The sequence below is a fragment of the Pan troglodytes genome, chromosome 11, assembly GCF_028858775.2.
Source record: "Pan troglodytes isolate AG18354 chromosome 11, NHGRI_mPanTro3-v2.0_pri, whole genome shotgun sequence".
Taxonomy (NCBI): Eukaryota; Metazoa; Chordata; class Mammalia; order Primates; family Hominidae; genus Pan; species Pan troglodytes.
Genome location: NC_072409.2, coordinates 45,755,545 through 45,770,732, shown reverse-complemented (window position 1 = coordinate 45,770,732; position 15,188 = coordinate 45,755,545). Strand labels below are relative to the sequence as shown.

The 15,188-nt window shown below is 49.6% G+C and overlaps 1 protein-coding gene and 1 long non-coding RNA gene across 5 annotated transcripts in view; one reads left to right on the top strand and one right to left on the bottom strand.

Moving 5' to 3' along the window:
* Window positions 1–10,163, bottom strand: part of IPPK (inositol-pentakisphosphate 2-kinase) — a 56,084-nt gene extending 45,921 nt beyond the window's left edge. For 3 of the 4 annotated variants that reach the window (XM_054658901.2, XM_054658900.2, XM_016961142.4), the window contains exon 1: window positions 9,773–10,150. In XM_054658901.2, coding sequence (XP_054514876.1) covers window positions 9,773–9,853 — 81 coding nt within the window. In that variant the 5' untranslated portion in view covers window positions 9,854–10,150. Of the gene's footprint in view, window positions 1–9,772 lie in introns of all 4 variants that reach the window. The other variant, XM_016961141.4, reaches the window with a different exon arrangement.
* A 21-nt stretch (window positions 10,164–10,184) lies between these two features.
* On the top strand, window positions 10,185–14,255 carry LOC134807733 (uncharacterized). Its single transcript, XR_010148928.1, has 2 exons — window positions 10,185–10,538; window positions 12,735–14,255. It is a non-coding gene; the product is annotated as an uncharacterized LOC134807733 (long non-coding RNA).
* The last annotated feature ends 933 nt before the right edge of the window (window positions 14,256–15,188 follow it).

The window sequence follows — 15,188 nt, the reverse complement described above, 5'->3', positions numbered from 1 at the left end:
GTTCGTTCCCCTAAAAGTGCATTTGCTCCTCACCTACACATGATGGTGTGTGCTATTCGAGTGTGCCTGACCCGCCCTCCAACAATTAGGCACCAAACACAGTACAGCTCTCCACTGATGGCAAGCATTCAGTGATGCCCTGCTAGCGATGTGTAAGTGTGATTGAGGGTCATGCTTGAAAATCAACACAATAAGAAAATACATTACATGAAATCCCTGATCAGTGTAAACTGACCCAGGCTGCCATGGTGCAAGCTCTCACCCTGTCCCTCACACAGGGCAAACCCCGCCACCCACAGGGGCCAAGCTTACTCACCTGCCAGACTGCATGCACAGAGCTCTGCGGCATCTACAGGAAAGCAAGGCCTGTCTCGGTTTATCATGGAACTAACTCATAAGCTGCACAATGGACTTTTGTAGCAAAGCAGTCCTGATCAGGGTGATGCCAGGCCGAGACACATGAGCTTTCTCTCCACAGAAATTCCCCACTGTAGCCTCAGAGGAAGGAGTTCAGTGGGCCCATGAACAGAAATACCAACTACAAGAACACAGGACCCCCCTCCCCTGGCAGCATTCACCTGCTAATACAGACTCAGCTTTCTGAAGTTCCCTGCCCCTCTGTTGCCAGGAAAGGCGGGAACAACTGGTCTTTTCTGTTTATTTATAAATGGAAATTATAAATTTCCTATGCATTATTATTACACACAAAACCACTCACATAAAGTATAAGTTAATTCAGAAAGCCATTATCTGGCTTATGAAGAAAAAATTTTTAAAAATAAGTTGCACAGGGCACTATACAAAGAAAAACCATACACAGGTCCCAGGAGAAAAAGATGTCAGAGCCTAAATCATTGAGGACTTAGTCCTCAGTCCTTGTGGATAATAAAATAACATCATTCTTCCTGCTAGCACTTATTAATAATTATTATTGCAATAGCCAGCAGGTGCTAGCACCAGCGCTTCAGGGCCCACGCTACACTCCTAAACTCCATCATCTCCAGCCGTCTCTCCCTCCAAGATGGGCAACTGAGTCCCAGTTTACAGAATGTGGGAAGTGAGACTGCACAAGGGCAGATCAGGTCTCAGAGAACCCAGGTCCAGCCTCGCCTGCTGGCCCAGCCTCAGCCTGGAGAGAAACCTTGATCAAGATCAAGGTCTTGACCCCAAAGGTCAAGGTCATGTGGGGTGAAGCCAAGTTTAGAGGAGGGCCTGGACCCTGGGAGGTTCTCAGCGTCTTTCTGGTGGCCCGGCTCCTCGCTGCTACTGAGTCACCAGCAGGCTCTGGGGGCATTGGGTACTGTGCTGCTCCCCAGGAGAGGATATGGACACAGGCCTTCCAAGCCTGGGCAGAGAAGCCCAAAGCGGCCCTCCCACTCTGCCCTCCCAGCCCCTTCCTCACATTTCCTCCACCACCACATCCAAACACAGTGGCTTGGCCTCCCTGCTGTCACTCACAGGAAATCTCCTGCTATCCCTTCCCATTATGGAGCCCAAGAGCCACAACCAACCAAGGAAACCTGAATACAGTGATTTGTCCATTTCAAGGGAAACTGCTTTCTCCACCCACCCATTTATCATCCAAAAACTATTACAAGAAACCTACCCCCAGGGGAACCGTAGTCTCAGCCAGTTTTCATCAATACCAAAACTCAGACACACTCAGCTCACCTATTCTCTACAGCCCATGCCAACTGCCCCATGTGAGGGACCTGATCATGCTGGGCTGGCCGAGGTGGATGGTCCCCAAGATGTTCCAGGCTGAGGGCTTCGTAATGCATAGGCCACAGGGCCCCACTACCCTCATGCAGGCAGCTGGCAGGAAACAGGTGAAAAAACACTGTAGCAGCTCTCATTAGCAGAAAGACACAATGAGTCCAAGGGGCACCCACGGCTGGGGAAGAGGGGGTCAACACAGCCACCTGGGGGACTTCACATGAAGGAGTGAGCAAGAACCAACACCCCAGCAGGCTCCGAGCTCCTGCCAGCTCACCAGGTCTTAACCAGCTATGGAGATAATGACACTACTCCTCTTAAAAAAAGTATCTGAAACCAGATATTTGAAACTTACCTTCTTCTTAACGTCTAGAATAAAATGTTAAAAGTGAAGAAAAAGGGCCAGGCGCGGTGGCTCATGCCTGTAATCCCAGCACTTTGGGAGGCCCAGGCGCGCAGATCAGCTGAGGTCGGGAGTTCGAGACCAGCCCGACCAACATGGAGAAACCCTGTCTCTACTAAAAAACACAAAATTAGCCCGGCGTGGTGGCACATGACTGTAATCCTAGCTACTCGGGAGGCTGAGGCAGAATCACTTGAACCCAGGAGGCAGAGATTGCGGTGAGCCGAGATTGTACCATTGCACTCCAGCCTGGGCAACAAGAGCGAAACTCCGTCTCAAAAAAAAAAAGTGAAGAAAAAGAGTTAAGATTGGAAGGGAAGAACTTGATACTTCTGCAGTCTGAGGGCTGGGGTGTTTCTTAACAAAAGCAATGCTAAACCAAGGCCCAAGCCGCACCTTTATGTCTTGGTAACAGGGAAGCTTCCACCTTGGAAAATTAGATGAAAATCAAGGATTCTAACAAGCCAAAAACACCAAACAACAGGAAGAACAAGAGGAGTGATGCATTTATACACACACACTAAATAACCCCAAGATTTAAAAGGTTAAGGGACACAACTCATCACTTACAAAAGTGGCAAAAAGCATTTCAATAAAAATCCCTTCCTGGGCTGCAGCGGAAGGGTAGGTGGCACAGCCATGTGGAAAGCGATCTGCAACGTGTGCCAAGGGGCCTAATTCACCCAAGAACCCAGCCTGAGCATCAGAAGTCCAAAGAAGTGTGTACGAAGACTTTCCGCAAAGCCCACCCACAAGGATGTCCAACGCAACACTGGGAACCCGTGAGCACCCTTCAAGACATGCATGAGGATTTTCTACATATTTGTGCTATAAAATTAAGTGAAAAAAAATCCCAAAACAGAAACAGATACGTAGTGTTCTTAACTACCCAATAAAGACAAAATACAGTCATGCATCACATAACAACACTTGGGTCAGTGATGGACTGCATGAAACAATGGTGTGTCCCATAGGATTATAATACCCCAGTTTCTACCTTTAGATAACAAACACTTCCCATTGTGTCCCAATGGCCTGCAGTACTCAGTCCAGAACCATGCTGCGCGGGTCTGAGGACTAGGAGCCATAGGCTGCCCCATACAGCCTGGGCGTGGGGCAGGCTCTACCATCTAGGTGTGTTCATATGGCAACAACATCACCTAACAATGCAGCTCTCAAAATGCATCCCTGGTGTTAAGCGATGCTTGACAATAAGTAGAAAGAAATAAGTAGAAGAAAGTAGACCAAAGTGTTAACAAAACTTGTTCTCTTCATGGAGAAATATTGGATGTTTTTCACTTCCTTCCTTCTGATATTCTATATTTTCAGAGAGAAGAAGCAACAATTGGTGTTAAATAAAAATAGAAGGCCACAAAAACCCCAATACATTAAAAGGGACACCTGCCAATGGGAAGCCTGAGGGGGCACCTTATGGGTGGAATTAAAGCTACTAACTACAAGAGCCTTTAAGGACAGATAAGGAGAGACTTTCCCGCCACCCACAGAGGACTCACTCTGGAGGGGTATCACCCACAAAATCAGCTGTTCCAGAGATCTGTCAAAAGACAAGGACCAAGGTCCACTCTTCCATCAGGCTGAGGAGATAACCTGAAGCTGAGATCAGACAACTCTCATGGGAAGGGAAGACAGAAAAAGACAACAGCAGCAGGGGTCACCCCTCAGGATGCCTTCTAGAAGCAACGCTCAGCTCCAGCTTCTTCCGAATTGTGAAGATGACTCCCAGGCAGGGGTCAAGGGGGATCCCAAATGTCCAGTCTCAAGAGGCTGCCCTCCCTGTAGACCCTCCTTACCTTACCCCTGCAGCTCCAGCTCCAGCTCTGTCCCAGCCAGAGAAGGCTGCCCAGGGTCTGTCAGTCACCAGGGGCAGGAGGTGCCGAAGTCCACCTCTGCAACCCAGAAAGGGATGTCCAGGATGCGTAGGACCGTGGAGGGAACAAGAAGCAGGGCTTAAGGTACTGGGCTCCAACAGGAGGCGCTCCCAAGGGTGAGCTTCGCTTCACTGGGAATGTATGGCCTCAGATAGAAATACAAAGCACATTTGACACCGGATGAAAAGTGACATCACCAAGATGCCTGTGGAGGATGGGAGCCCAGTACTCTGCAGGCAAGAGCAGGGAGGCCAGACTGGAGACAGCCTGGGGTCAGGGCGCAGTAGGTGCTGGCCCCTTGTCCAACCTGTATGGGGCATGTCCTCAAGCCTCGGCAACTCCGTCCTGACCTCATGGTGTCCTCTGCAGGACTGAAGCAGGCACAGGTGTGGGCCATGGGGGAGGTCACACACCCACACAACTCTCAGAACATGGGGAGGCCTGTGGGGATAGGCACACCTCGTGCATGGGGCTGACCCCTATAGGCACGGAAAGCCTCACTGCCTGTAAAGGGGAAGCAGGGCTGCCTAGAGGCCCACAGTGAGGGCCACAGGGAAGTGTGAGCAAGTCCGGGCCCTCAGATCTCCCAACCGCTTGGCAACAAGGCAGGAGTGGCCGGGCCCTAGGCACAGCCTTGCTCTCTGCAGACACAGCAATGATGCTTTTCTCACCCTCCTGGATCGCAGCTCTCAGAAGACACAGGAAGTCACTGGGGAGCTTTGCTCTGACTGAATTCTGATGCAGAAGGAGGCTCAGTCAGGCAGAAGAAAAGTGGCTGTGTCACCTCAGAAGGTGTAAAAGTAGGAGGTGAGCCAAGGCCAAACCAACAAACCCCCGTGCACGAGAGGCACTGTCACAGGCTGCAGTCACCAAACAGCAGACCTCATCACGCAACTGCAGATACAAAGAAAGGAATAAACAAAGAGCGAGCCACAAGCACAGCTCTCCAATGAGCTCAAATGAGACAAGAAGGAACATCACCAGGAAAGAAGCCACATCAGCTGCGTCAGCCTAGAGCGCCATTAAAAATCCCAAATGCAGAATACATCACTAGTTTAAACAAAATGCTAGCAGTAACAGAAAGCTAAGACTATTTCAACTAGGTCCAGCTAAAAATTGTAAAAGGGAGCGACCAAGGGCTTGGGCACATGTTATACGGTCAGAAAAAAACAGAGAACATAAACGTATGTGCTTTCAGCATCCACAGTAGGAAGTATGGCCCAGTTAACAGTCCTGCAGGACTGCACAATGGCTTTCCACTTAACCTGTTCTAAGTGATTCTGTAATGGATATCTTTGTGTATAAGATCTTTATTTACGTTTCTAATTATCTCCTTAGAACGGACTACTAGAACAGAAATTAGTAAATCAAAGAGTATAAACTTTTTAAAAATTAATCTTTTTTCCTGAGTATCATACATATCCATTGTAGGAATTTCAGAAAATATTTAAAAAACAAAAAAAAGTAAAAGTGATTCGTGATACTATCAGTTACAGCCACTTAGAACATTTTCATCTATTTTCTTCTAATCATTTTGTAATTATAACCACATTATGCATCTTCTTTCGTAACCTGCTTTTTCTACGTAACTGTAAACACGTCCTCATATAAAGGACTTAATTCATCCACTACAAAATAATCATTTAAATTATTAAAATATACAAAATCATGCTGTATGGCCAAAAAAATACATATATATATGATCTATGAACCAGAAATCTTAAAACACAAGATGAGAAGAGAAACAGTAGAAGGGTACCTGACCGCTTGAACTTCACACCTTCAATGCCCAGACAAATATCCCAAGCACTAAACAGGTACCAAAGGGACACCAAAACTCCCCAGGCAACAAAACAATTTGCAGAAATGATCTGAAGCTCTCAGACTCTCAGAAAGGTCACGAAACTGGAACAACTGGAAGTGAGCAGCTTTGTCCACACATGTGATCAATTTAGTTGGCTGGTAAGCCAACTAAATGGCAAAGTCTTTCCTGTCACCTCTGTCAGTAAGAAGGAAAACATCATGACAGCTTAGTGTCATGACAGGAGTGGGCCACCTTCTGCCCCTGCTCCCCAAGGATGAGGTGGTCCGGAAGGGGCTCAGTGCCCCAGACAAGTGCATGATCCAGATCTGAAGACACCTAGGAGATGGAATGACAAACCAAACCTAAAGTGACCTTCACAGGACAGGACACTGAGCCAAAACCAACAAGCTGAAGGTGAAGGAGGCAGGCGCAGGCGTCACACGGGAGAGAAATCCTGCGGCAGTGCATAAAGGGGCAACCTGTGGACTTCACTAACATGAGATGTGGCCACTGGCCCAAGTACTGCACCTTCAGGCTGCAGCGAGGAAACTGTGCCCAGATGGGAAGTTCCCTCACCAAGGAGCCCCCACAGGGTCAGTGTCTGGAGCTCCAGACACACACCAGGGAACATGCCAGGCTGCCGAGAGCCTCTCAAGCATGCCACAGGGTCCGCACCACATGAGGCAGAGAACACCATGGTTACCTGTGCCTGGGAAAGTTCAGGTGCACAACCATCCCAAACAGAGGCAGAATGCAAACTGACAGGCAAAATGAGAATCATCCTGGGCCATCTCTGAGTGGAAGGGCCTTGGGGAAGCTGACCGCCTTCTGTCAGGAACACCTTTAAACGCCTCTCTATGGCTGGCCTGCTATTTACCTTCCTGCCCACCCTGGGCACACCCTCCCACCCTCCTGTAGCCCACACCTAGTTCCTCCATCCCCAGGCCTCATTTCCTACAAGCCCTGCGCTGCACAGAAGGCTCTCTCTCATCCCATGTTTGCATACTGCAGGAAGAACATCACTGTGCTCCTTCTAGTGCTGACAGCCAATGACCATGCAGATCTCCTTACCTAGGCCCTCGGCTCCTGCAGGACGGGCTCAGGCTGGCTGAAGGCGCATCATGTTCTCATGGTGGAGGGGATGGGGGTCAGCACAGGACTCATTAGGGACCTTTCAATTCTGAGAGAAGCTGATGTCCTCTCAGAGAAAGCAACCCTCTCCTTACCTGGAAAAACTTGGCAAAGGCCTCCCTCTCTCTTGGAGTGAATGAGGTGGATCTAAGGAGGTACAGTAGCAGGGTCCACCTGCTCCCACACCCAGCTGGAGGGAGGCTGGGCGCATGCTCAGCATCCACAGGACCACGGACTCCTCCTATTCTACCTCACCCATCTCTTATCCCACTGACACACACCCTCTGCTCGAACTCAACAGGTCCTAAAAAGCTGCCTTCTGGGAATTGCTCTCTCTCCTCCTTGGTCCACAGCCTGAGCAAACAGGCCACAGGGCAGAGCTGGTGGGCTAGGCTTGGTTCAGGTTACCACATCAGGCACAGGCTCCATCTGACCTTAACTTGATGGGAAACATTTTCTCATGAGACTATGTGCAGTGATAATCTTCAATTTCAAATGATGAGCTAAAAACAACAACCAAGCAGGAATGAGCACAGTAAAGCAAATTTAGATTTAAAATAAAAAATGAGACTGAGTACAGTGGCTCACACCTGTAATCCCAGCACTCTGGGAGGGTGAGGCAGGCGGGTCATTTGAGGTCAGGAGTTTGAAACCAGTCTGGCTAACGTGGTGAAATACAAAAAAATTAGCCAGGCATGGTGGCAGGCACCTGTAATTCCAGCTACTTGGGAGGCTGAGGCAGGAGAATTGCTTGAACCCAGGAGACAGAGGTTGCAGTGAACCAAGATTGTGCCACTGCAGTCCAGCCTGGGAGACAGAGCAAGACTCCGTCTCAAAAAAAAAAATGAATAGCATAGGTCTAGAACAGCCTGGTGGCTGTAGGTAAATTTGAAAAGGTGAAAGAAAAAATAAACAATCAACCTGGCGTGGTGGCTCACGCCTGTAATCCCAGTACTTTGGGAGGCTGAGGTGGGTGTCACTTGAGGTTAGGAGTTGGAGACCAGCCTGGTCAACACGGTGAAACCTCATCTCTACTAAAAATACAAAAATTAGCTGGGCACGGTAGCGCATGCCTGTGATCCCAGCTACTCGGGAGGCTGAGGCAGGAAAATCGCTTGAATCTGGGAGGCGGAGGTTGCAGTGAGCCGAGATCGCGCCACTGCACTCCAGCCTGGGCAACAGAGTGAGACTCCGTTTCTAAATAAATAAAAATAAACAATCATTACAATCAGAGCTGTGCAACAGGGTAGGGCCAGGCTGCCCTGGAGATGCCTACTCAGGGAAGTGGGTGGACACATACTTGTCTGGAACGTGCAGAGGGATCCAAGTGCCAGAGGCAACTGCGTCAAAGCCTCTGCTCTTTCAACATGGGTGTCCTTTTGCTCCAAGCCTGAAACTTGCTGCTTCATCTGCCACTACTTTTGAAATTTAATGTATCAGCCCTCACTAAAGAAAGTCTTAGGTTTACCTAAAATGCAGAGATACATCTAATCTTACCAAGGAATTGGAAGATTAATATTTGTTTTGGGAAAGGATTCAGGGGATCAGCACAGTAACCCAACAACAAAAAGACTCACGCAGAAACATCCCTCACTTTGCCAATAGTGGACTACACAAGAGAAGGACAGCTTTAGGTTAGCCTAGTCCATTATTAATTCACCTAAAGATCTTGAGCAAAGCTTGTAGTCTCTGTTCTTTAGTTCCCTGTGCTAATGAGCAACAAAATCCAAAGGCACAACCTAGGGGCTACCTGGGTGTTTGCAGCTTACACTACAGCTGACCAATGCACCCAGCATAGGAACAACAGAAGCAAGGCAGGACTCCACTGCCTACATCATCCCTGACAAGCTGTTCGACTCGGGCAGTGCCCTTAACCTCTCTGATTTTCACTTTATTTATCTGTCCAAGGGATGATAATTATCACTTGCTAAGCATAACTTGATGGGTTCCTGCGTAACTGGTCTTTGCAACAATCCCACAAAGTGAATTCTACTACTAGTTCCACTTCACAAATGTAGACACTGAGATTCCTGTGCCTTTAACACCCATGCTCTAACTCCTCCCTACATGACACCTATCATCGCCTCCCTCACCCCCCTCCCCCCTTCCAGCCGGCCACATTCCTGCGTGGTTGTACCAGACAGCAAAAGGTCAGAGAGATTTGGGCCCTCACAGAAACGCACACGCTTCACTCTTGGGATTCACCTTTGCGAGATCTTACTGCAGTTTCTAAAACTTTCACCCTCGTTGAATTCAGGTGAAACCCTTCAAATTCTAAAAGGTTGAGAAGAGGACCTGTGGACAACATCCCCTTACTATTAACAGCACAGCAATTCCGTAGTCTCACGAGGCTGAACTCTTTTGGTGCTGAGAGTAACAGCACTGTGGGCACTCTGCTTCTTCCTCCAGTGCTGGCCGGGCCCTCCGTCCCAACCAAGCCTCCACCCTACTGCGGCCTGGCAGTCCGGCGGGCATCCAGGCGGGAGGCGGCACCGCGTGAGGCTGAGCGCGGCACCGACGGGGCGGGGAGGGGGATGTGGAACTGACTCTGACGGGGAACGGGAATACTGAGGGGACGACAGACCGCCCAGGAGAAGGATCTGGGGCAATGGGAGACTGACCCAGTAGAGAGGGGATACTGGGGTGATGAGGAACCCAAGGGGTAGGGGGGGATGCTGGAGGGTGGGGGAATTCCGGAGACCGGCCGGGGAGGAGGAAGGTACTGGGGGGACGTGGAACCGACCCTGTTGAGGAAACGGATAATGGGGGCGGGGTGATACCGGCCGTCGGAGTGAGGTACCGGACCTGCGCCGCACGTCCACCGCTCACCTGCGCGTGGGCCACCACCAGGCTCTTATTGCCCTCTCCGTGGTACCCCCATTCATTCTCGTCCATCTTCCCCTCTTCCATGCCCAGGCGCAGCCCTGGCGCCTCGCGGGCTAGGACTCGGGGACGCGAGCTGGGGGCCGCCCGCCTCGCTGGGAACCAGCCGCTGCCGTCGGGGGAGGAGCGCCTGTCAGCTGCCGCCCCCGCTCGACCCCGCCGCGGCGACTAGCAAGCTGTGGCCGCCGGAAGCCACGCCCCCGGCGCCTGCCATGACGGAGTCGGGCAATTCCGGGTTCGTGACACTTTCCTCACACCGATCGCGACGGTGGATGGGCCGGCGGCCATCTTAGGTACTGGTAGAGCGACTCATTTCCGGAACGCGGTCTTGGGAGCCGGAAGAGAAGCTTCCGGCCTCGGCGCCGGATGTGTAGCTGGCGGAAGGAGCCGGTGGCTTTTCGGCGCCCGGTAGTGACCGGCAGTCCCCGGGTAGCCAGGGTGTCTGGGTGTTGGGACCGCTTAGTCGCGAGACCCCAGCAAAGCTCTTGGCGTCTCTGAGCCTCAGCTTTTGCTTCTGTAGAATAGGGTGTACTCATCGTACATTTCATGGGAATACCTAACGCAGTCATTTGGATGGTCCTGTGAGGTAGAAAACATTGTCCAACGTTCTACGCGAGGAAACGTGGCTGGGCCACAGGACTGGACTCCCCAGTCCCGCTTTTGCCTGAAGACTTCGAGGGACGCAGTTGGAGCGCAAGGCTCCTGCTTGGCGGTGAGGCAGAGGGCTAACGACCTTCCTTCTCCTAAATTCACTGATGCGGCGGCAAGAATGGCACCGCCTCGTAGAGCTACCGCATTTCCCAAACTCGTAGTCTCAGGACCACTTTATACTCATAAAAATGAGGGCCCCAAGCTTTTGCTAATGTGGGTTACAGCTATCGATGTTACCACATTCTAAGTTAAAATGCTTTAAAGTTTTTTGTTGTTTCGTTTAAAAGTAAACAGCCGGGCGCGGTAGCTCACGCCTGTAATCCCAGCACTTTGGGAGGCTGAGGCGGGCGTATCACCTGAGGTCAGGAGTTCGAGACCAGCCTGGCCAACATGGTGAAACCCTGTCTCTACTAAAAATACAAAAATTAGCCAGGTATGGTGGCGCAGGCCTGTAATCCCAGCTACTCCGGAGGCTGAGGCAAGAGAATCATTTGAACCCAGGAGGCGGAGGTTGCGGTAAGCCAAGATCGCGCCATTGCACCCCAGCGTGGACGACAGAGTGAGACTCCATCTCAAAAAAAAAAAAAAAAAAAAAAGTAAACATTACATTCTACGCCCACCACCAAAATAAAGGAGTGGTATTGTTTTACACTTTTGCAAATCTTTTTAAAATCCGACCTAATAGGTTCTCACATGTGCTTCGGCATTCGGTCTGCTGCAATATATTGCATTGGTTGACATATACATTGTGAAGAACATCTGCAGTTATGTAGTTCACAAAGAGAGGACCTGCAGACCCAACTTTGAGAACGGCTGGGCACCTTGCCAGGCCTTGGGAATTGTAGTGAAATCAGGCCAGTGACTCAGGAAAATGAGCTGAAGGCTTTGAGCATCTCTTTCCCCTATTTTAGGCCTCAAAAGGGAGGCTGGGGCAGGGCATGGTGACTCACGCCTGTAATCCCAGCATTCTGGGAGGCCGAGGTGGGCGGATCGCTTGAGCTTAGGAATTCCAAACCAGCCTGGCAACATGGTGAAACCCTGTCTCTACAAAAAATTAGCAGGGTGTGGTATCTGTGCCTGTAGCCCCAGCTACTTGCGGGGCTGAGGGGCTGAGGCGGGAGGATCGCTTGCACCCGGGAGGTTGAGGCTGCAGTGAGCCGTGATCAAGCCACTGCACTCTAGCCTGGGTGACAAAGCAAGATTCTGTCTCAAAAAAAAAAAAAGTGGGGGAGGCTGGGTGTGGTGGCTCACGCCTGTAATCCCAGCACTTTGGGAGGCCAAGGCGGTGGATCATGATGTCAGGAGTTTGAGACCAGCCTGGCCAATATGGTGAAACCCCATCTCTACTAAAAATACAAAAATTAGCTGGGTGTGTGGTGCACGTCTGCAATCCCAGCTACTTGGGAGGCTGAGGCAGGAGAATTACTTGAACCCGGGAGGTAGAGGTTGCAGTGAGCCTAGATCGTGCCACTGCATTCCAGCCTGGGCAACAGAGCAAGACTCCGTCTAAAAGAGAAAAAAGGAGGCTGGGGGCGGGGGGGAGGGGAAGCTGGGTGGGAGGTGGCTCAGGACCCTCCACAGGGATGGTTGAGAAATGGGGGCAGAAACAGCCACTCCTGGAGGTAAGTAGCTCCCAACAGAGAGAGAGAGAGGACCTTAGGGCTCACAAAATTCAGTCCTTCCCACGCCCCCACAAGGCCAGGGAAGCTTAAACATGACTGCAGTTGAGTTCCTCAGCACCCTGCAAAAAGGAGAGTTGGGGTGAGATTAAATAATATATTAAGCATTAAAATATTTCCTTGAAACCTGTAAGGTGCTAGAAATGTTCTGTATCTTGATTTTTTCCCCCATGGAGGTGTATTATATCCCTGATACTTTAAAATTGCCATTATATGGTGATGATAAAAAGCAGATTCATGCTGGGGATGGTGGCTCACGCCTGTAATTACAACACTTTGGGAGGCCCAGGTGAGTGGATCACTTTGAGTTCAGGAGTTCAAGACCAGCCTGGCCAACATGGTGAAACCCATCTCTACAAAAAATAACAAAAAAATTAGCTGGGCATGGTGGTACACACCTGTAGTTCCAGCTACTCAGGAGACTGAGGTTGGAGGATTGTTTGAGCCCAGGAAGTGGAGGTTGCAGTGAGCTGAGAGCACACCACCGCACTCCAGTCTGGGTGACAGAGCCAGATGTTGTCTGAAAAAAAGGTTTTTTAAATCCAAATTTGGTTTTATCATTCTTTTTAAATTCACAGGCAACAGCACCTGGGCAGACCATGCCATTTCCCCTCCTGAACTCGGGTGCTTTGAAAGAAGTATAGGGGGCCGGTCGCGGTGGCTCCCGCCTGTAATCCCAGCACTTTGGGAGGCCGAAATGGCCGGATCACCTGAGGCTAGAAGTTCAAGACCAGCCTGGCCAACATGGTAAAACTCCGTCTCTACTAAAAATACAAAAATTAGTTGGATGTGGTGGCGTGTGCCTGTAATCTCAGCTACTCGGGAGGCTGAAGCTGGAGAACTGCATCAATCCAGGAGGTGGGGCTGCAGTGAGCTGAGATCCTGCCACTGCACTCCAGCCTGGGTGACAGCAAGACTCCATCTCAAAAAGAAAAAAGAAACAAATATGGGGACGAACAGTGGGAATGCAGAGGAGAGGGTTCCCATCTGAGGAGGCTGGAAGAAAAGAAGGCTGGAAAAGAACCATGAGAAACACATGTCTGTCATTTAAGCTATACAGCCTATGGTATTTTGTCATGGCAGTCTGAGCCAAGAGAGGGAGCAATTTAATTAGATGTGTTATGCTCTTCTATCTAGGTCCCATATAGATTGCCAACACTGTTAGTGCTTTCTCCTTTTGTGTTAAAAAGGAAAGATAGAGGAAGGGAGGGAAGAAGGAAGGATGGAGAAGAGAACAGAAAAGTAAAATGAAAATGTCTTCTAACCATATTGAAAAGCTATCCAGGGCCGGGCACGGTGGCTCACGCCTGTAATCCCAGCACTGTGGGAGGATGAGGCGGGCGGATCACAAGGTCAGGAGATCGAGACCATCCTGGCCAATATGGTGAAACCCTGTCTCTACTAAAAATACAAAAATTAGCCGGGCGTGGTGGCAGGCACCTGTAGTCCCAGCTACTCGGGAGGCTGAGGCAGGAGAATAGCTTGAACCCAGGAGGCAGAGGTTACAGTGAGCTGAGATTGTGCCACTGCACTCCAGCCTGGGCGATAGAGTGAGACTCCGTCTGGAAAAAAAAGAAAAAGAAAAGTATCCAGAAACAGGGTGGAAAAGCATTGGTAATTGTGGAGTACCAAGTAATGAGTTCTTACTCTACTCTTGCTATTTTTATGTGTGTTCGGAATTTTCCTTACTAAGAAAGTATGTGATACCATGCGTTGCCACGATATGGCATGGCATGATGAGAAGGCACTTCACCTCTGTGGCATTTCCCCCCAACCCATAAGCCCTTTCTAATCATTAGAAAACATTAAACAAACCCAAATTGAGGGACAATTCACACAGTTCACACAGTTCATACTGAGACACGGACCAGGAGAAGGAAGGATCTGGGGGAACGGGAGACTGACCCAGTCTAACCAGGACTTCAAAACTGCCATGGTCATGGAAGACAAGGATAAACTGAAGAAGTGTCACAGATCAGGGAACCCTAAGGAGACATGATGACTCAATGCAATGTGGGATCTTGGATTGGATCCTGGAACAGAAACAGACATTGATGGGAAAACAGGTAAAATCCAAATAAAACCTAAAGTTTAGTTAATAGTAGTGTACTAATGTAAGTTGTTTTGTTTGGGCATGTGCCAGTTATGTGTATTCACTTTGGGGGCGGCTGGTGAAGAGCACATAGGAACTCTGTACTACCTTTACAACATTTGTGTAAATCTAATCCCAAAATAAAAAGTTCATTTACAGAAAAAGAAGACACTCATTGTTCAGCTCCTTTCATAATTAATTGAAATTCAAATAATGAAGTGTCGGCCAGGCACAGTGGCTCACGCCTGTAATCCCAACACTTTGGGAGGCCCAGGTGAGTGGATCGCTTGAAGTCAGGAGTTCAAGACCAGCCTGGCCAACATGGTGAAACTCCAACTCTACTAAAAATACAAAAACTAGTCAGGCTTGGTGGCGGGCACCTGTAATCCCAGCTACTTGGGAGGCTGAGGCAGGAGAATTGCTTGAACCCAGGAGGCAGAGGTTGCAGTGAGCCGAGATCGCACCACTGCACTCCAGCCTGGGTGATAGCAAGACTCTGTCTCAAAAACAAACAAAAAACAAATAATGAAGTGTCTCATATATCAGTGTGGTGAAACAGTCTTAGGCAGTGTTTGCCATGGGTGATGGGGAGGGGACAGACAGCACACATATGCACTGCTGGTGAGGGTGGGGAGGCATTGCAATGTTAAAGTTCAGTTTGGCCATATTATTAAAATTAATGCCACTAATCTCACTTGACTCATCTCCACAGCTAGAAATTTAATCCTGTGGAACTCTCCCTTAAATACTCAGAGATAGGTACAGGGTGTTCATACAGACAGGAGGAGTGATGACAGGACTTGGTTTTCAGCTTGGGACACTTCAGGATGGCCTCCGCATTTCTAACAAGTTCCCAGATGAGTCTCAGAATTGCTGAATGGTGACATACTCAGAAAAACCATACAGCTAGTAAAAATATATGTTAGACCTGTTTTGTACT